Raw genomic sequence first — 20,864 nt, 5'->3', positions numbered from 1 at the left:
ACGTATAAACACTGACATAACAAACAGCGACTACGTGTAAAATTCAGCTCTCATTAATATTGTTAAATGATGTAGAAAAACAGCCAATTAAAAAGGATAAGAGGGATTTTTTCCCCCTTAGATATTTCTGAAAAGTCAATCCCAGGATAAATGCAGTTAAGACTATGTCAGGGGTATCTTTTGAGAAAAAGTCTATGCAAAGAGGGACAGAGGACACAGGAAAACGAAATCCAGGGAGTGATTATTACAGTTGCCTTCAGAATTTAGGAAAATGGCAGCTCTGTGTGTGTGTGTGTGTGTGTGTGTGTGTGTGTATACACATATATAATTGTATATGTACGTATACAATTTATATTTATTTTTTATACAATTTATATTTAATTTATATAATACATATAAATACAGTATATATATTGTATTTAATACATACTTAATACATATATATTACACATTTAATACATAATACATATTTAATACATATTCTATATACTGTATTTAATACCCATTGGATGTGTGTGTGTGCGCCTATGTCATATAATGATAATTCTATAAATCTGTGTCTTAGCATCCCGCCCGTTTTTTACAACTTTGTATCACGCCACTGTCTGGGAATCACTGTTTCTGTTTTGCTTTTGAAATTCTCATGATTCTTTCCTATTGTTCACAGTGGATATTAGGAGATCTAATATATAAATAAAATCATTTAGATTTTAAAATCAATATACAATAGCCTCTGCAATATATTTATGTATACGGAAAGCTATTCCTAGACTCCTGAAATCCTAACAATGAAATGAACTAAGTATGCCATTGAGATGTGAGTCTAATGCCCAGTGAACGTTCTTTTGTTGTTAATGAAGAAGAAGCATTACTCATTCTCACCTCTGTTTCTCTCATGACTTCACCATGGACCCTGAGGAACTCTCCTCTTCCCTCAGGTGAACGTAGAAGGTGTCCACTGTGACAGGTGTCGGCCGGGCAATTTTGGACTTGATGCCAAAAACCCACTTGGCTGCAGCCAATGCTATTGCTTCGGTGCAACTACCCAGTGCTCTGAAGCAAAAGGACTGATCCGGACGTGGGTGAGTGAGGGACAGCCAAGCCAGGCCATGGTGTGTCCCACTGGTGAGTGTCGGCCAGGCACCGAGGGAGAAGAGGCAAGGGGAAGCAGGGAAGTCCTCTCTTCCCCTGTGCATACTGAGAACTGGGGCCATGTGACACTACACGGTTGGGGTGAATGCCTTTTGTTCTTCCGGGGAATAGTTTATTTATTGTCACTAAGGAGACAGATGCCAGTGTGGAAGGGAGGTGCTGTGTGTGGGGTGTGGGGGGGAGGTGCATTCTGGAGGCCGAGGGCCAGGGCCTGAATTCAGGCCTGCACTGAGGCCAACGTGGAAACCAGGCCTTGCTGCCCATTCACGCTAGCCAGCCAGAGAGAACCCCCAGCTTTTAGAGCTCCAGGGTGTTCATTTTTACTTCCATTTTCCTGTGACCCTTCCCGCTTTTAAGTTCTACTGTTTATGAGTGTAAGAGGCCAATTTTCACAGAGGTCCTAGTTGTCACCGTGCAAACAAGGCAGAAAGATTCATCCCCTGCCCTGCTGGTTCGCTCTGCACAAAGCTTGTTTCCCATGAGAACACCTCCTCAGAAGGAGAATTAGACTGCACAGAGACATGTGGCCCGTGACTCGGTTTTAAAGGCGCAACCAAAAGATCTGAAGTCAGCACCCTCTGTTTGTATTCCCACGCAGGTGACTCTGAAGCCTGAGCAGACCATCCTGCCCCTGGTGGACGAGGCTCTGCAGCACACCACCACCAAAGGGATCGTTTTTCAACATCCAGAGATTGTGGCGCACATGGACCTGGTGAGACAGGATCTCCGCTTGGAACCTTTCTATTGGAAACTTCCAGAACAGTTTGAAGGAAAGAAGGTAAGGACAAGAACTTCAAAGCCGTATGAGAATAACTAAAATGTGTTTTTGAAATCACGCCATTTGGGGCTTTATCTAACATGTCACTCATCGTTTTATTTTGTCAGCTGATGGCCTATGGAGGCAAACTCAAGTATGCAATCTATTTTGAGGCTCGGGAAGAGACAGGGTTCTCTACTTACAATCCTCAAGTTATCATTCGAGGTGGGACCCCTACTCACACTAGAATTATCATCAGGCATATGGCTGCTCCTCTAATTGGCCAGCTGACAAGGCATGAAATTGAAATGACGGAGGTAAGCTTATTAGTTTGGTGCAAGGATGCCAGTGGTTTTACATTTAGTTTCATCAAATGTGGTTTCTTTTCTTTTTTTTTTTTTAACAGAAAGAATGGAAATATTATGGTGATGATCCTCGAATCAGTAGAACTGTGACCCGTGAAGACTTCTTGGATGTTTTATATGACATTCATTATATTCTTATCAAGGCAACTTATGGAAATATCATGAGACAAAGCAGGTAAACTGTAATGGAATAGAAGTTAAATTCTGATTTTAGAGTCTATAGATGAGAGCAGTAAGACACTTGACCAGAAAGATTTAGGAGTGTTTGGTTTGGGAATGAGAGGATAGAACACAAGTCAAGGATGCCTTCCAGGTCACCTAGAAGAAAATACTACCATTCCCTCCAAAGATAAAATAGGACAAGAAGCAAGCTTAAGAGGAGAGGATAAGTCAAATTGACCTTCAACCTGGTGAGTTTTAGATGTCAGTCAGAAATTTAGGTGAAAAAGCCCTGTTGGGTAGAGATAGATAACTTGTGCTATAAATAGATTACAAGATTGCTGAGAAGGTGACCTCCTTCAATCTTCATGGAACAGGCAGGGACATGCTGGTCTCAACTCTTGCAACCATGAGCATTCTCATGTGTGTCCCAGTGTGCCCTACAATATTGTCCCTTTCATTGTGCATCATGATGTGAAAAGATTGGGAATCACACAGAATAGAGAGAAACAGAAGAATAATAGTAATAAATATTTTGTCATGCGAGCCAAAGAATGAGAATACTACAAGGGGGGATAGAGTTTTCATGTAACCCAAAGAGGCCAAGTCAAATGAGGCCTTCGAGACTTGACACTTAGGATTGCACTGGTACCATTCATAATACCAATTTTTTTTTTTTTAGAATCCTGAGGCAAATCTCAAAGTTTCAGGCTATGAATGGGACACAGTGACCCTAATAGTATGGACGTAGACTATTATTTTCCATTAACATAAGTGTAAAAGGGAGGAATGAGATAGTGTCAAAGATCAAGGGATGACTGTTTACTCTGAGAGAGAACTAAACATGTTTACAAACCCTGATGGAAAAGAGTTTGTAGCAATATATACATTAAAAATTATAGGATAATGGAAAATAAATAATGGAGAAGCCAGGAGATTTCAACATGAGCAGCCATGATCATTTCCCAGAGTGGAAGGGACAATTTATCTAATGAGATAAAAGGAGGAATTGCACACCTGTGCAAGGTTTCCTGTCATGGAAGCAGAAAGTTGAGTTCATACACATAGTCTCAATTTCTCTGGAATGTCAGTTATTTCATGCAAGAATGTGAGATCTATAGATGTTTGAAAACAGTCTTACGCAATAAATTAGTAGATCAGTTTAGGAAAAAAATTTATGAAGTCTTTTATTGGCAAAGCAATGAATATATAAATCCTGTACTTCAGGTGTTTATGCTAAACATAGCAGAAGATTTTTTTTTCTTTGTTGCAGAACATCTGTATTGTTCTTCTGATTATACCATAGGTAGGGACTTTGGGTAAAACAATAAATCAAGGACCAAAATTCACCTTCAAATCTGTATCCCTTTGGTGTTCTTTCTCATGTCTAAGATTACTTTATGTGAAATAATAATAAAAAAAGGGCATGTACCAAAAAAATACAGTTGGAATTATCATTAATTATTTTTAACTGTAAAGTGTAAATTAAGTGGCAGAAACCAAAGCATGTGTGCATGTCATGGAAGACAGCAGGTAACTTTGTGAGTGTGGAAATAAGTGATTATTTTGCAAACTGTTCTACACCGCAGAGTTTGGTAGCCCACAGAACATTTTGTTAGCAGAACCGATAGAAACCGTGTCCTGCATTTTTCATTGTACTTTCTTTGCTTTCCTGACGCCGATTCCCCATATGGGGGAAAAAGACTACCTTTATTTTGGTCTTTTTCCCCGGTGAGTCTCTTTCTCTTCTCGTATTATTCACATACCTCCCTAAATAAAGTTCTTTAGCTTAGGAGATCACTTTGTGAGACTTAAGGATAAATAAATAAATACAATACTTATTCTAGACTCATCAAAGGCTAAAACCATTGTCTATCCACAATAAGAATAAGTAAAGCAATGGATTAGCACTTAATTTTCTAATACAGTAGACTTGACAACATTGAAAAATACATTTGAATCTTCCCCCCAAACAGTGAGGCATCATGCATCTTTGTTCACTTACAAATTGAAAATGTCTCAGAAGCAGAGAGTTTAAAAATTTTACATGTAGTTTGTAGACTTTGTATATAATGTCAATGCTGACATTGCCTTTTTTTTTCTTTGCTTTTGTCTTCTCTTGCATTGATTTGAAGGATGTAACAACTTTGCACTTCGGTATTCAGTTAAATAGAGGCTTGAGTTTGGCCAAATCCCTGATTCAAGCAAAACAGTTGCTCTTTCAGCGCCTGAGAAAAACCAGGTGTATTGCAGAAATATCTGTTGTTGACACGCAATGCAAGTTTTACTTGGTTCTTTTAAGTATTCACTAGCCTGTTGTGTGCACGCATCATGTGGGAGAGAAGGGAAGAAGATTCTAGCGACCCCTCATGGTATAAAATACAATACGACGCCAACAGAGAGGACCTGGGAAGGACGAACTCCCATAGAGAATCCAGGGGAACATAAGGGTAGAGCCGTTCTTACAGGACGGGAGTGGTGTGTTGATAGGTCAGACCGCTCTGTGCACTATAAGGAGGGGAGAGTGAAATCTGAATTTTTAATGGACCACGTGTTTCGTACAGGCTGGCTGGTCTTGCACGTACAGACGACAATCTAGCGACGTCAGGGTGTGTGTTTCTAATCCAGTGTCAGTAAAACCTACCTGTGCTTGTTATAAAGTTTATGATTCAAGCTCCTCAAGCTATTGGAGGTGACTTTTGGTGAAGCAAAACTGTCCATTTTCTCATTTAAAAGTTTACTTGCAGAACATTTCATGTTGCCGGTTAGTCAGTCATGAAATAGTCTGAGTTTATGGACTGCATATATTTTTTAATGCATAATTTCAAATTAATGTAAAAGGTATCAACATTTTCACTAGGACCATATTTTTTTTTTCAATTATAAGTACCTTTCTACCAATAGGAAAGGTGAGTTAAGTTAGTTGAAGGATTTATTTCATAAAATTAGCAAAACCACTGATTTGAAAGGTCCTTTATCCTCAGAAAGAGACCGGTATTACTAGATTATGCTCAATCGTTGTTTTCTAGATGATTTTCTAAAGTTCTTGAAAGGACATTCAGAGACTCAGGAGGAGGAAGTCGGGCTAGTTGTAAATTAAAAGCAATTTCACTAGTGACTACGGGAGATATTCTAATGGGAAATGACCTTGCTTTGTCTGTTTGAAGGAATATAAATGTCTAATTAATTGGCCGTGTCTACCTGAAGCCGCTCACATTTTGAAATGTGTGTGCGGGGGGGAATCTTTCTAATAACTTCTCAACAGGATATCAGACATCTAATCTACTAAAGTCCTTATGACTCGTGTGAATATTTTGCTAATGTGCGAGCTCAGCCTGTGAGGAAACAAAGATGCAGGCACAGGATGTGGTGCCGAGTCCGCGGAGGGCAGGCAGCTGTGGGGCCACCGGACCAGCCAGAGGTGCTTGGCCCAAAGCCCGAGGGGCGTGTGCAGGGCTGCCCCGGCGCTAACGCAGTGCTCGCTGCTGTCCGCAGGATTTCCGAGGTCTCCCTGGCGGTGGGCCAGCCCGGCCGCGGAACTGCCGCCGCACCTCCAGCTCGCCTGATAGAACGATGCGAGTGTCCTGCCGGCCACTCTGGCCTGTCCTGTGAGGTAAGCCGCCACCGCCAACCTGCACGAGCTCTCCCCACTCACCAGCCCGATGGAAATACGTCCAGAACCATCTTTGCTGCACTCCGCTTTCCTTTCCTCGTGCCCATCCTAACCTATGGATTTGTTTTTTTCCACCCTCTGCTCACAGCATGAGACACAGTAAGACAAGGGTGGTGGTGGTGTGACCTACAGGTGGGAATCACACCCGAAGGAAAATATTTGATGAGAATTAAAAGTACGGAGCAGTCAGGAAATAAGATGTTTCCGTGAGGCACCTTTATCATAGCCCATCTATTTTCTTGGCACCTCTTCTGGATGGCTAAAGACATTTAAGCCACAGTGGTTCTAAGATGTGGTTCTTTTGGGCTTTGAAAGATTGTTTTTATATGGACCATGACAAGACTTTGGCACTAAATAGCAGAATCTTCCCATGCACGTAGGCTTCCTGGAAGGACACATATTGTCCCCACAGTACCACCACCATCCAGTGGTTATATTTTTAAAATTGTTTATTTTGCTCTCTGGGATTTTCCTCTGATTACCTCTAGAACTGGCATATTTTCCAGATCTTTATCCTCTGGAAGTCGATTTCGTTTTTGCAAATACTGAATATTAAATATTAATAGGAAGAGTGTAATAAAGGAAAAAGTGGAATGGATGGGAAACTGGCCTGGGCTTGAATCTCCACTTCATCGTATACTCGGATTGAGACTTTGCACCATTTACTAAACCTCTTTAAGCTTCAGCTGGTAAACCTCCAAGTCCCTTGCTCACTGCCACCACACTCGCCACTGTCCTGCAGACCCAGAGTCCTCCCCACAGGAGGGGTGCCCAGGATCTGCTCCAGCTCCACAGTGCAGTTTCCTTCCTAGTAGGCAGACTGGTTCGGGCCCACAGCACACTGGTTAGACATTTTTAATACCTCTCCTGAAGAATCACATGAAGATGAAGTGACTTGTGACTCGAAAGCACTATTACAGTGCCTGACAGTTGTCAATGTTGGTTGATATCATAGTATTATTATGGAATAATTAATTCTATATCCATGCATTGACTTCCTTTATAGAAAATGGCATGAAACTTTTGTAGACAGGATTTGAGAAGTTTTACTAAGTACGGCTCATAAGGCAGGTGATGGCACCAGCTCAAAACGAAAGTAACTTAAAAATAATGAATAAAACCCTCTTGAGATGTAGCATGCTGTGATGAAGAGAGAAGCAGCTTGGTTTCACTGAATCCTCCCTGGCTCCGCCACTCGGAGAGAGGGCACTGGCTCTATTTGTGGCTGGCCCTTAGGATTTTTACCTGTAGAATCATCATGAGAATTGATTTAAATGAAAACAGGTGTGTGAAAGCCCTATTTTTAACTGAAATAAATTCCATGTTGTTCAGAGAGCAATATGGTAAGAATAACTGCAAATATCTGTGAAACGTCCTTGGAATAATTTTATAGCTTTGTGGCTCCTCCGAAAGGTGATATTCCCATGAATGTGTCTATTCTGATCTAATAAATAATCAAAAAATCCACCTTTTTATTGAATCCTAACTCCCGCATATACATATGTGCACTCGTCCACATACTAGTAAGTGTATATGTAACACTTACAGACACAACCAACCAAAATACATGGAGTAGATGTGAACGATGAGACCGTGAATGTGGCACACGTAAAAGCTACCATCTTTCCAATGAGCATAAAAGACTTGAAACAAAAGACATAAAGAACTTGAGATTTTTCTGGACAAGTGGAATTTTATCCCAAGAAGTGTTTGGCTATACTGTTGACTCACTGTGTGACCTTGGCCAATTCTTTAATTGTGATAAGGCCTGAGTTGCTCTACAATCATCCAATCTATAAAATAACAGGTTGGGTTTTGAAGTTTTGAAATTCTCTAATTCTGCAACATTATTTTGCTATTAAAGGTATTGAGTAAGTAGTCAAGACTGACCGGTAGCCGTCTTGAAGAGAAAGCTTTCCATGGCTACATTTTGTCTGCATGTGTTTAAAATAATCCTGTTCACTTACAAATAAAAATGTTGGTAGAGAAGCAAATTATTTTAATGCAATCTACCTTCTGTTCCAGATTTTAAATGTTAAAACCTCTTTTTACTGTGATTGGTAGGCTTTTTAAACAGCATATTCTAAAACATGCATTCCCATTAATCTTAGTAATTTTTCATCATTATATGAAAATACATATTAGCACAAATAAACTGATAAATGAAGGAGATTAAGAAAACTAGGAACACATACAGACCAGCATCTGCATTGGTGGCTTCACCTATGTCCTGTGAATTTCACTTAAGCTCCTATTTACAGACAATAATTACAGTAATATCCTAGTGTTGAGATTATGGGGATAAAGGGCTGTCTCTCATAATAAGGTGCCTAAGGTGTTCTCCACAACCCATTGCCTCTAATCCATTATACATCTTATTTATAATTCATCTTGATTCTAAAGTGTAATTACCCAAGCATAAAATCTAATCATCAAAGCAAGAGCTAAGGACAGTGTTGAAATAATGCCTCCTATTCCAGTAACATATGCTTTGGGTCACGAATACACAAAGCAATTCCTCTACAATATTTTTGCCAAATGTATGGTATTCTAGAGACATTTGCATTTACAAGCTATTCATTTCCTGGTTTTACCCAAAATGTGGTTGCAAATAAATAGAATTAAGTGTTAGTTACTGCTGAAAATATAGCCGATTGTGAAGACGCTTAGGCCTGTTACCTGTCATCTCATGATGCTACAGCCCTGGTCATTGGAAATGTTAGTTTCTAGAAATACCCACTTCTTACACTTTGTGATTTGAAGTAAAGATCAGATTACCTTTGGAAGCTGAATAAAGGACCCAGTTTCCTTACTACATTTGTTGGGGGGGGGGGTGGCATTGAGTTTACCATCCTTTGTTTCTGCTGTTTCTCACCATCGTCTGAGTTCACATGATTGCCTGACTGACCTAAACTGACCTAAACTTGGGTTAGGTTGTATGCAGAAACGGAAGATCGTCAGGACTGAGTATGCGGTTCTCTGCTGTAAGATCATGGTGGTCAAAGAGTTGCAGTTGATCCCTAGAGCATATGTTCTGCAGTTCAGCCTCTGTGTTTTCACCCTCATGTTATAATAGGGCTGCTGGCTCACAGCTGAGCGGCTGCTGTCTACTGGGTCACCATTCAGAAGCTGTTACTTTGGCTACTAAAGCTAATTTTTTTAATGCCCCCGAAATAGATACCCATTATCAACTCATAAATCACAAAAGACAAACTAGTGAAAACAGACTTTTCTTCTTCCAAACGCACATCTCTTGGGATACTCTTTACCAATTTTCTTCTATGTGGAAGACCCAAAGACTGCTCTCATGTGCACAAAAATATGGAGGAATGTGGTATGGCTCAGTAGGAAGACCTCAATATTCTGTCACCCAATGCAATATAGGACAATTACTCTTATTTTTATTTTTAGTCTTAAATGACTACATTTAAAAAAACGTATCTGAGGTGCAGGCAACTGTGTTGATTTATCGTATGTGAAGCACTAAACATACTTCACCTTATTTAATCCTCCCAACAACCTTATAAAAGAGAAACAACTGACCATGTACTGAACGCTCACTATGTCCTGCACAACACCGAATGCACTTCCCTAATGTACCTACACCAACACTGAGCACCTATTATGATCCCCATTTTATGGATGAGGAAATGGAAGCCCAGGCAAGTTATGAAACTTGCCCATGATCACCCAGCTAGAAAACAGCAAGACTGCAGTCTGAGCCTGGGTAACTCTGTTTCAGAAAACCTAGGCACACTTACCTACTTAACAACATCCTCATGTTCCAGGTGAGGAAACTGCAACCCACAGTGTTCGAAACCTGTGTGAAATTGTATCAGTAAGCAGGGAACCAGCATTAAACTGAGGATTGCCTGGTTGCAAAATCCATGTCAAGAGATGATAGTCTTTCCACTGGCAACAGCACAAGTGTTTTTCTTGTTAAAGTCTGAAGAGGGAGGTGGGGGGTGTTGTGTAACTCTGCACCTGGAGCTGTGGGTTCTGTATTCTCTTTGTCTCCTTCCTCCCACATTTTTGTGCAAATGAGATGTGAACATTTTGATGAGATGCCATATTATGAAAATAAAGATAGAAGGACAGCAGAAGACAACTGAGCTATGCATAACTTTAGCACAAAGAAAGAACTTTGGGAAAGTTTGAGTTAGAAAAAAAGGGATACAATTAGGACAGTGTTTATTTGCTTTTTTAAAATTCTCCATTTTGTCTCAGAAAGCATTAGAGAGGGCTACAAAAAGTAGCTATTATCTTTCCTCTTTTATTCCGGCTCAAACATAATCTTTCTCACGAATTTTGCCCCAGTTCACTGAGAACATCTGATACTGAAAAACTCTCAAAAATGTCAAAAAGTGGAAAGAATAAAAACAAAGAGCTTCCAAGAAAGGAGGGGATTAAAATGGAATAAATACATCCAGTTCCTTTAAAAAGTGTTTTAAGGTTCTAACTCCAGCACTGTCTCTTGTTTTGCTAACTCATAGTAACTTAATCAGGACATAAAAATTAATCAGGATGTTAGAAGGAAAAGAAGTTTCAGAAATCATCTGAGTTAATACGTTTGCTCATTTGTGGGATGGGGAAACCACGTCTCAATGCCACACAACTTGCCTGTATCCCTTAGAAGAAACTAGCTTGTAAAATCAAGGCTTCCATAATCATTTGTGTCACAGGATCAGAGTCCCTATGCCTTTTAAAAGAGAATGAGCAGCATGCCCGGGATTCTCAATTCTGGCTGCTTATTAGACTCATCTAGTAGTTTTAAAACAAACACTGGCCCCGCTCTCCACCAGTTAGATAAGAATTTCTGAAGATGGGGCATCTGGGTGGCTCAGTTGGTGGAGCGTCCAACTCTTGGTTTTGGCTCAGGTCATGATCTCAAGGTCATGAGATGGAGCCCTACACAGGCTTCTCCCTGGACAGGGAGTCTGCTTAGGATTCTTTCTCTCCCTCTGCCTCTCCTTCCTCTCTCTCTCTCTCCCTCTCTCTCTGAAAAAAATAAAATCTAAAAAAAAATTCTTTTAATTAAAAAAGAATTTCTGGAGGTGGAGCCAGGGTTATATATAAAACTCCTCAGATAATTCCATGTACAGCCAACATCGGGAACGACAGAGCTAGGCCTCGAAGGTTCGACACAGAGCTCACTTGGCGCTGAGGCTCACGTTCCCATTACAAGTGTTTTTGGGCTTCGTGCTGCTGTCTTCCCCGGGAAGAGCCATGGTAGTAGGGGATGTGGGTGAGTGTCAGAGTAAACTTCACCTGCCCTGCTCACCTTTGGATTTCATTTTATAACCATGAATTTCACGTACTTCCTCGATGAAAAGTCTTTCTTTCTTTCTTTCTTTCTTTCTTTCTTTCTTTCTTTCTATTTTTTAACAATGCCAGGAAGGGACACTTGGGTGACTCTTTGCATGTCACATGGGCCATCTTCTCCAACTGTACTAAAGGCAGTCTGGAAAATACACTTTTTTTGTTGTTGTTATTGTTGTTACACAATCTAATTTTTATTTTTTATTTTTTATTTTTTTATTGGAGTTCAATTTGCCAACATCTAGCATAACACCCAGTGCTCATCTCACCAAGAGTCCCGCTCAGTGCCCGTCACTGAGTCACCCCAACCCCCCACCACCTCCCTTTCTACCACCCCTTGTTTGTTTCCCAGTTAGGAGTCTCTCATGTTCTGTATCTCTTTCTGATATTTCCCACTCATTTTTTCTCCTTTCCCCTTTATTCCCTTTCACTATTTTTTATATTCCCCAAATGAATGAGACCATATAATGTTTGTCCTTCTCCGATTGACTTACTTCACTCAGCATCATACCCTCCAGTTCCATCCACGTCGAAGCAAATGGTATTTGTCGTTTCTAATGGCTGAGGAATATTCCACGTATACATAGACCACAGCTTCTCTATCCATCATCCGTCAATGGACACTGAGGCTCTTTCCACAGTGTGGCTATTGTAGGAAAAGTCCTGTTTCTAAACTTGATTCTTCCTCCAAACCTTTTAAAGTTTTCAACTTTTGTTAGAGATATAAAAGGAAGTTAAGAACTCTACTTGTGCAATTTTCACATTCACAAACACACACCCACACACACCAAACAAATACACCAGTAAAATAACAATAATTACATAGGTATCCAAGGATGAAATCCATGTAAAGAAAATCAGTTTTATTCAATAGTCAGCATACTAAAGAATGGGAACAACTCGGTGAAATATTTTTGAATACACTTTGAATCGTTTGTTTGGTTTCTTAAATTAATTCCTCAGTCATAATTTCTACACCGTATTTGATAACAATGGCAATATGAGCCTTGATTTTAAATAACATGAATAGACTTATTAAAATATATGATTAAGTCCCCCATAAGACAAATGAGACTCAAAATATTGTGACTACTGCCCCGGATTTTCTGTATCAGCTTGCTCAAAGTTGGGACGTTACTTAATCTCATTAAAATTTCTTATAGGCTGTGATAAAAGCAAAGAGACTCCTAATTAAATGCTTAATGGAGATACTGTTACAGTATCCAGATCAAAATAAGCAAGGAGAGTGCTGACTAGTGATCTTTTTTCTTTTCTCAAGGAACCCTTTTGCATATACTGCTCTGGATAACCTAGTCCAGAACCAAAAGAACACAGAGGTATTAGGAAGTTCTTAATGTATATGCTTTTGTCCTGCTTATCAGCAGTCGTCCCTTCAACAGGAGCAAGATATCCTGTGGGGAAAAAATCCTACACAGCCCAAGTGGTAAGACCGCCCCTTTGTCATCTTCACCGGGACCTGAACAGCCAACTCTTACCTCCCACTCATAAATCAGACGACACCTGATAAATGCACTAGCTTCGCACACCAAGAGGCCTGAGCCTGGAACCCAAGACGTTCTCATTCCCTCTTCGGGGCTGTGGGCTCTCTTCCAGAAAGCCAGGGATGTGTTTTGATCCATTTGCATAATGAACCCGAATGAAGATGGAAGTCTTGATTCTGCATGTGTCAGCTTTGCTAGCAGTTTTCTGTTTGCTCTCAGATTTTTATTGCAAAATGAAAAAAATAAAAAAAAGAGATCAGGGCAGGATAAATTTTATTGGTGGCCTAATATTCCCAAGACATGAGAATTTTGAATTTCTTGCTTTTATCGTCCTTAAATTATATCGATAAAGAAAAAATGCAACCATGACACTTTTCTATTTATTTAATATTTCTCTGAGTCTCATTGGACCTTAGCAAGTTGTCCAGCCAGCGTAGCGGGAGCAGATTTTAGGCTGTCAGGGACACTGGAATTCTCTCCTTCGTCCAAATGACAATTTTGCCTTAAAACAAACCTTTTTGTGGAGGGAAGGACAACTGGGAGCTTTCTCCGACTGAGGGTGTGCGCGGGAACAGCCCCACGTGCCGGGCCGTCAGGGACCTGGCCCTCGTGCCTGAAGGTGCATTGCCTCCTGCGCGGGCGGGTGGGTGTCCTCGTGCCACCAGGACCCAGGGGCGCCCAAGCAGCTTGAGCCCTGACCCCCCCTGACCTCTTGCCTCTTCCTCCAGGCGTGTGGGCCAGGGTTCTACCGGCTGCCGTCAGAGCCGGGCAGTGCGGCGGCAAGGCCAGCCCTTGGCCCCTGCGTCCCCTGTCAGTGCCACGGACACAGCAGCCTGTGCGACCCCGAGACCTCCAAATGCCAGGTAAGCACCTGCCCCTCCCCGCCCACCCTCCTCTTTGCACAGAGGCCAGCAAGGACACGGCAGGGCCCTGAACACGTGCGGGTCCCAGAGGATACGTGCAGGGAAGGGCACTGACCATATTACACATTTTTAAAAGTAATTGAAGATTGATCATTCGGAGAAACCACTGCCTATATCAAGAAATAAAATATTAACAGCGTTTTAGAAGAACACCCGAGGACACCACTAGTTATCTAAAAATCATACAGGGCGGCTTTTTTTTTTTTTCTGATTATATACCATAAGAAACTTATAAAGAATTTGGAAATCATGTAAAAATATTTTTAAAAAATACAAGTCATCCAAAATTCAACATAAACGTTTAATATTTTAGGTATTTCCTAGGAATTGTGTGCATGTGGGTATAAATAACGTATAAAACCATGTCTTGGCATTTGCTTTTCAAATGTGCCGATTACGAGCATGTTATGTTGCCGGATGTTCTTGGGAATCTTTAGTCTTTGACTGGGTATCTCCTATTTACCCTTCGCCCTGGAGTTCCAGGCCCTCTCGGTGGTGGTGGTGGTGGTACACCCCCACTAAGGGCCCGCTATGCCCTTGGCCCCCTCCGGCCCCCCGAGAAGTCCAGGTCTGCTGTGCCACCAGCTGGGCCGCCCTGGACGCTCACCCTCACCAGCTCCGGGCACCACATTGCTAAGCCCCCCCCTCCTCGTCTCCTGAACCCGCATCTCCTGAACCCCTGCCCTGAGGCTTCTGGAACTCAAGGTGGAGACTCAGCAAGGGGGAGACCCAGTCTCCCTCTTCGTTTAAAGTCCCCTGAGCTTCGCTGTCCCCGACCCAGTGCCCCCCATACCCCCCAAGGGGTGGCTCTTGCTTTCACACTCTACCCGCCCGAAAGTAGGCAGGTGGCCCTGCCCCCATCGCCTCTCTCGTATCATCCTCCTTCCTCCTCCTTCCTCCCCCATGACAATACGCTGAGTCTCGTGCCCCATCGACTTGACACCTACTCGTTGACGCTCTCTACCAACCCCCAGATCACCCACCTCGTTGCTTGGAGATCTTTCCTCCATATCATCGCCATTCTCTCCAGCACTCTTCCTGTCATAATTCTTGGGGACTCTAATGTTCATGAAATCACTTCTTTCCTACCCTTGTCTCTGTTCCTTGTCCTCACCCCAAGGTGCTGTCCTAGAACTTGTCATTATGAGAAATAGCAGTGCCTCCACAGTCTCGGGGGCAGCTCTCCTCTACTCTGACAACCATCCCTTTTCTCTCCAGTTCACTTCTTGGCGCGTCAGCTCCAGCCTCTTTAGTCTCACCATCGATGCTCACACCTTTTCATGGTTCCTTAGCTCCTTGGTGCCCACACTCTCTCCACCCGTTTAACATTCACGACCCTTCGTTAGGATCGCTGCCTTGGAATGTTCGTTCCTCTTGCTACCCCTTCACGGGCTTCTGCCCAGTTAGCCCTCGTTCGGTCCTACGGCCCCACACCTGTGCCTTCCAAGCCCATGTCGCTGTTGAGGAACACAACTGTGCTGTGTCCCCCTGTACATCCATCCTCACTCCCCACGATGGCCCCTTTGTGAGCTCTGCAACGTACCACTGTCCCTCAGGCCTCTTGCTCCTCCACATTTCTGGATGATTACTTCATACCTTCCCCTTCCTCTTCAAGCCCCCACACCCCACCCCCAGCCCTTTGCCAGCTTTACTCTCAACTGATGGTCATGCTTCTTATTTTATTGATTAGAAGGAGTTGGAATAGAACTAAAACGACCTTCGATTACCACGTGTACCCACCTTTCTACGTCTGTGTGCAATCACTGACTCCTATCATTTTGGATAAGCTTTTCTTACTTCTAGAAAAGATCAAGTCTGCACTTATGCTCTAGATCCCAGCCCTTTCTCCTGCTCAAGGGCATCATTCTGCCCATCCCTATTTACCTCTTTCTCGCATCATCACTTTTTGGTTCCTTTACTATCTTAAGAAGTAATAATAATAAAAATAAAACAAAACACAAAACAGGGACGCCTCAGTGGCTCAGTTGGTTGAGCCACAGGCTCTTGGTTTCAGCTCGGATTATGATCTCATGGGTCATGGGATCAAGCCATGCAACTGGCTCCATGCTCAGTGGGGAGTCTGTTTGAAGGTTCTCTCCCTCTGCCCCTCCCCCCACATGTATGTGTGTACATGTGCTCTCTCTCTATTCTGAAACAAATGGATAAATCTTTTTTTAAGATTTTACTTATTTGGGGATCCCTGGGTGACTCAGCAGTTTACACCTGCCTTTGGCCCAGGGCATGATCCTGGAGTCCTGGGATAGAATCCCACATCGGACTCCCTGCATGGAGCCTGCTTCTCCCTCTGCCTGTGTCTCTGCCTCTCTCTCTCTCTGTGTATGTCATGAATAAATAAATAAAATCTTTTAAAAAAAGATTTTATTTATTCATTTTAGAGAGAGAGTGAGAACATGTGTGCGTGCGTGGAGGAGGGGGGGCAGAGGAAGAGGGAGAACCTTTAGCAGACTCCACAATGAGCATGGAGCCCCACATGGGGTTGGATATGAGATCATGAGCTGAGCCAGAGTCAGGAGTTGGACATTTAACTGACTGAGCCACCCAAGGAGCCCCATAAATGGATGAATCTTTAAAAAAAAATTAATTAAATAAAAATAAAAATAAAAATGAACTCTCTGGACTTCACTTTCCTTCTTGACTTCTCTCACTTCATTCCCCTCCCTATATACAGTGAAGAGTTGTTCATACTCTCTATAGTTTTTCAGGATAGTGGTAGAGGCAAAAATTATTAATAAATAAATATTTATTTATTAACATTTCCTTTTCTATATAGTTTCTCTCTTCCGTTCTCTCTTCAATTATTTAAATCAAGCTTTTGCCTCTACCACTATCCAGAAGCCAGTGATTAATATTCAGCCATCAGTCTTCTTTCTTTTTCTTTTTTTTTAAAGATTTTATTTATTTATCTTAGAGAGAGAGAGAGAGATAGTAACAGAGATAGTGAGAGAGCATAGGTGAGGAGGAGAGGAAGAAGCACAATCCCTGCTGAGCAGGGGACTGACACAGGGCTTGATCCAGGACCCTGGGACCATGACTTGAGCCAAAGGCAGATGTTTAACGTAGCCACCCAAGTGCCCCAGTCTTCATCTTTCTTAATCAATCAGCAGCATTTGCTACTCTAAATCATCCATTCTTCTTGAAAGTTTTTGTTTGGTTTGTTCCCTGGACATGCTGTTCCAGGGATTGCTAAACCAGGTGACTACACCTTGTGTCTCCTTTGCTGTGTTTCCCCCCATGCCTCAAATCCACATACTGGGGTTCGCAGGATTCAATCCTTGGAACAGTTGGCTTCTCTAACTATGCTCACTCCCATGGTGATCTTGCCTAAGCACATGCCTTTCAGTACCTACACTGAGAGACCATGGTATTTACCCTTGTTTCTATGATTAAATCTTAGATCCAAATCTTTAATCCTACTAGAATTTATTGTGATATGAGGAGGTATCTTTCTTCAAGTATATATTACTTTAAAGAAATATTTATTTACTAATGTTTCCTTTTCTCCTTGATACATCATGGTATCTGAATATATACAAATTTGTTTATCCATATTAAGATATGTTAAAGGTCATCTGTTCTGTGCTATTTACCTTCTAGTTCATGTTACAGTATTCTGACCACCTTCATTTTATACTAAATTATAATATCTGGCAATGTAGGGGCCCCTGGGTGACTCTCAGTCAGTTAAGTGTCTGCCTTCAGCTCAGGTCATGATCCCAGGGTCCTGAAATTGAACCCCACATCAGGCTCCCTGCTCGGTAGGGAGCCTGCTTCTCCCTCTGCCTCTCTCCTTGCTCATGCTTTCTCTTTTTCTATCTTAAATAAATAAAATAAATAAATAAATAAATAAATAAATAAATAAATATTTTATGAAAATCTGGCAAACCAAGGCCCTTTCTTTTTCTTTTCCCAATTTCTTGACTAGATGTAATTATATATTCTTCTAGAGGACATTCTGATTCACAATTTCAATCTCTTTACCAAAGATGTTACTGGACTTTTATTGGAAGGCCTTAAACCTATGGGTAAAGAATTGATGTCTTTACACTATTTAGTTATCCTCCCTCAACCCAGGAGTATAATACTCTTTTCTATTCAAAACCTTTTTGTGTCTCACAGTGAACTGTTTTTTATCATCACCTATATAGGTTATGCATTTCTTACATTAAGCTTATTTCTATGTATCTTACATTTTTACTTCAATGGTGAACATTACATTCTTTTCCACTTCAGTTTTTTTACTAACTTGTCACTACTGACAAACATTAATAGAATAGATTTTTTTTACATGTGTTTGATATCCAACCACTTTGTTTTTAGTTCTAGGTGTTTCTCAGTTGATTCTTTCAGTTATTTATATATTTATAATAATATTATTTGCAAATAGTTATAATTTACAAATACTTTTCTTGCCAGAAGGTGTATCTACTATAATAGTTTTATGTTTTTGCATTAAGTCTTCTAAAAAGGTTGTATAGGAAGATAGCCTCCTATCTTATGCATAATTTTAATATGAATGCCTCAGGTCTTTCACCACAAAGTATGATGCTGGTGTTTAGCTTAAGATAAATATTCTTTACCATGTTGAGAAATTTCTTTTTATTCCTGGTCTCTTAAAAACATCTCCTTTCAAGTCAGGTTAGGATATTGAAATTGATTATGCGCTTATTTGTGAGGAGTAGAGTAAAAGTAAAGATGTGTTAAATATATACATTTTAGATATAATCATATATTTCTTTTTACCTTAAACAGAGTGATGAATGATATTATTAACTGAATGAATAACTGAATAATATTAACCATCCTTGAATTCCTGAAATAATTACTATTTGTTCAGTGTGGTAGTCTCTCTCTAATCTGCTGGCTTGTAAAATTCAATAAATAATTTCAAGAGAGGGGATTAATTTATACATTTTTAAGTGAGAATTAGGTACATTTTTCCTTCTTATGTAATCTTCACTGGTATTTTTTAACAGGGCTATGTTTAATTCATAAGATTAATTTATTTTATTTTTTTAAGATACATTTATTTCTTTTATATATATAGAGAGAAAGCACGAGTGGAGGGAGGGGCAGAAAGAGAGGGAGAGAAAGAATCTTAAGCAGACTCCACACTGAGCATGAAGCCCTACTCGGGGCTTGACCTCACACCCTGAGATGGTGACCTAATCTGTAATCAAGAGTCGGATCCTCAGCTGACTGAGACACCCAGACACCCCCATATGATTAATTTTAAGACATCTATAAAGGATAAAGTTTAATTTCATTTTTTAGAATAAAAATTGTCTTTATATTGTCCTCTTTAGAACAATTGGCTATTATAGCTGTTGTTGTGCTACATGTCTGTGTTTTGGGATATCCCCAAATGAAGTGAAAAAAAAAATACATGTGCACATCAAACATGCACAGCTAGTATAAATAGCTGTGTTCTGAATTTTTATATTTTCCTTCAGGGAACATATAACTTTTGAATTTAGGCAACTTTATTCATCTTTGAAATAGCCCCAGGAGGCAAATAGGAAATAGCTATTATTACTCTGATGCTGTAACTGAGGAAACTTGAAGCATACTTATTTCTTTTCTATGTGTAGTGTTTAATATCAACACCATTACACAGAGCAATGCCCTCTACTCTGGACAGAGTGGTCATAAGTATGAATCTGGGGTCAGATGCCTTGGTTCCAATCCTGGATTCATATCTTGTGGGCTGTGGGAGCCCAGTCAGTTTATCTCAAGTCAATGGGGTCTTAGTTTCCTCACTTATAAAATGAAGATAATAATAGTACCTACCCATAGTTTTTGTAAGGATTTAATGAAATACTATATAAAGGGCACAGAACACTACTTAGTACATGGTAAGCTTCAGAGAAGAAAGAATAATGATGATGATGATGATGATGATTATGAAGATAGTAATTACCGTACATGTTATCTGCCATTTATAGTCTAAGAATCAATCAGATAATAATCAAAACATGAAAAAATCATTATCTCTGGCACCATGCCAAACATCCTCACCTTTTTTCTTTAGATCTTTCTTGAAAAACATGGAGAGGGGAAGAAAAACACTATAGAAAACTTCATAGTCTAAGCATTTCAATTTTTAAATAAAATCCACATCTCTTTGTAACTATTCTCTTCAAATTCCTGATGATACTTATCAGAGAACTGTTGCTTCACTCTAGATATTAATATATCCTACACATAGACGTGTTACTACCAATAGCTCAGTGACTGTTGTCCCTTAAGGAAAATTTTCTTCAAAATGGAAGAGCAAAACCTATGTGACATTGAACCCCAAGCCAAGTGGAAGCAGAAGCTAGGGAATAAACATTAATCAGTAAGAAACATACACCTACAGACCCTCTTAGGTAGATAGATAGGTAAATAGATAGTTTTTCCAAGTTGATATAACACAAACACCTCTATCTATCTGTATCTACAACTGTCTGTATATACTGTCACTACATCCCCATGGTCAGTATTATTTTTCCGATTTTTTTCCTTTTTTTTTTTGAAGAGAATATTGAATTCTCAGCTAGCTCAAATAGCTTTTGAAGACCAAATAATTTGTGAAAATATTATTTTCACTCTATCACAATTCTTATTTTAAAATGAAAAAATAAATTATTATGATCTGCTCTGTTATCTGAAACCACTAGCATCTATGATTAAGCAATTAGTCCTATATTTGGTAAACAGACTTATAACTAGAATCTACCGTGTTTAAGGTTAAACCCTATCTTATTGAATTTATCTAAAAACCTAACCAAATAGAGATTGTTGACATTTCATTACAACTCTGAACATTAATGCTTAGAAAATCTAAGTAACCATTAGATCCTTGGCTAAAATGTTAAGAATCAGGTTTCAAATCCACTATAAAATGCTACCTACAGACTGTGAGAGAGCACACACACTGTTATCTGATTAAATGATTTGATTTAGAAGACCCAGGTGAATTCTATCCGAGACTACTGATAGAATCTGCAAATA

General features: G+C 40.3%; 1 protein-coding gene across 2 annotated transcripts in view; it reads left to right on the top strand.

The window, feature by feature from the left end:
• LAMA2 (laminin subunit alpha 2) overlaps positions 1-20,864 on the top strand; it is a 580,166-nt gene that overhangs the window by 383,230 nt on the left and 176,072 nt on the right. For both annotated transcript variants that reach the window (XR_012002712.1, XM_072764558.1), the window contains 6 exons: positions 939-1,082; positions 1,751-1,930; positions 2,038-2,226; positions 2,316-2,449; positions 5,929-6,046; positions 13,656-13,790. Coding sequence is in view for 1 of the 2 variants with exons in the window: in XM_072764558.1 (XP_072620659.1) it covers positions 939-1,082; positions 1,751-1,930; positions 2,038-2,226; positions 2,316-2,449; positions 5,929-6,046; positions 13,656-13,790 (900 nt within the window). In the remaining variant the exon portion in view is untranslated. The remainder of the gene's footprint in view (positions 1-938; positions 1,083-1,750; positions 1,931-2,037; positions 2,227-2,315; positions 2,450-5,928; positions 6,047-13,655; positions 13,791-20,864) is intronic.

Source organism: Vulpes vulpes, chromosome 1, assembly GCF_048418805.1.
Source record: "Vulpes vulpes isolate BD-2025 chromosome 1, VulVul3, whole genome shotgun sequence".
In the NCBI taxonomy this organism is placed as follows: domain Eukaryota; kingdom Metazoa; phylum Chordata; class Mammalia; order Carnivora; family Canidae; genus Vulpes; species Vulpes vulpes.
This window is presented reverse-complemented; position numbering and strand designations above follow the sequence as displayed.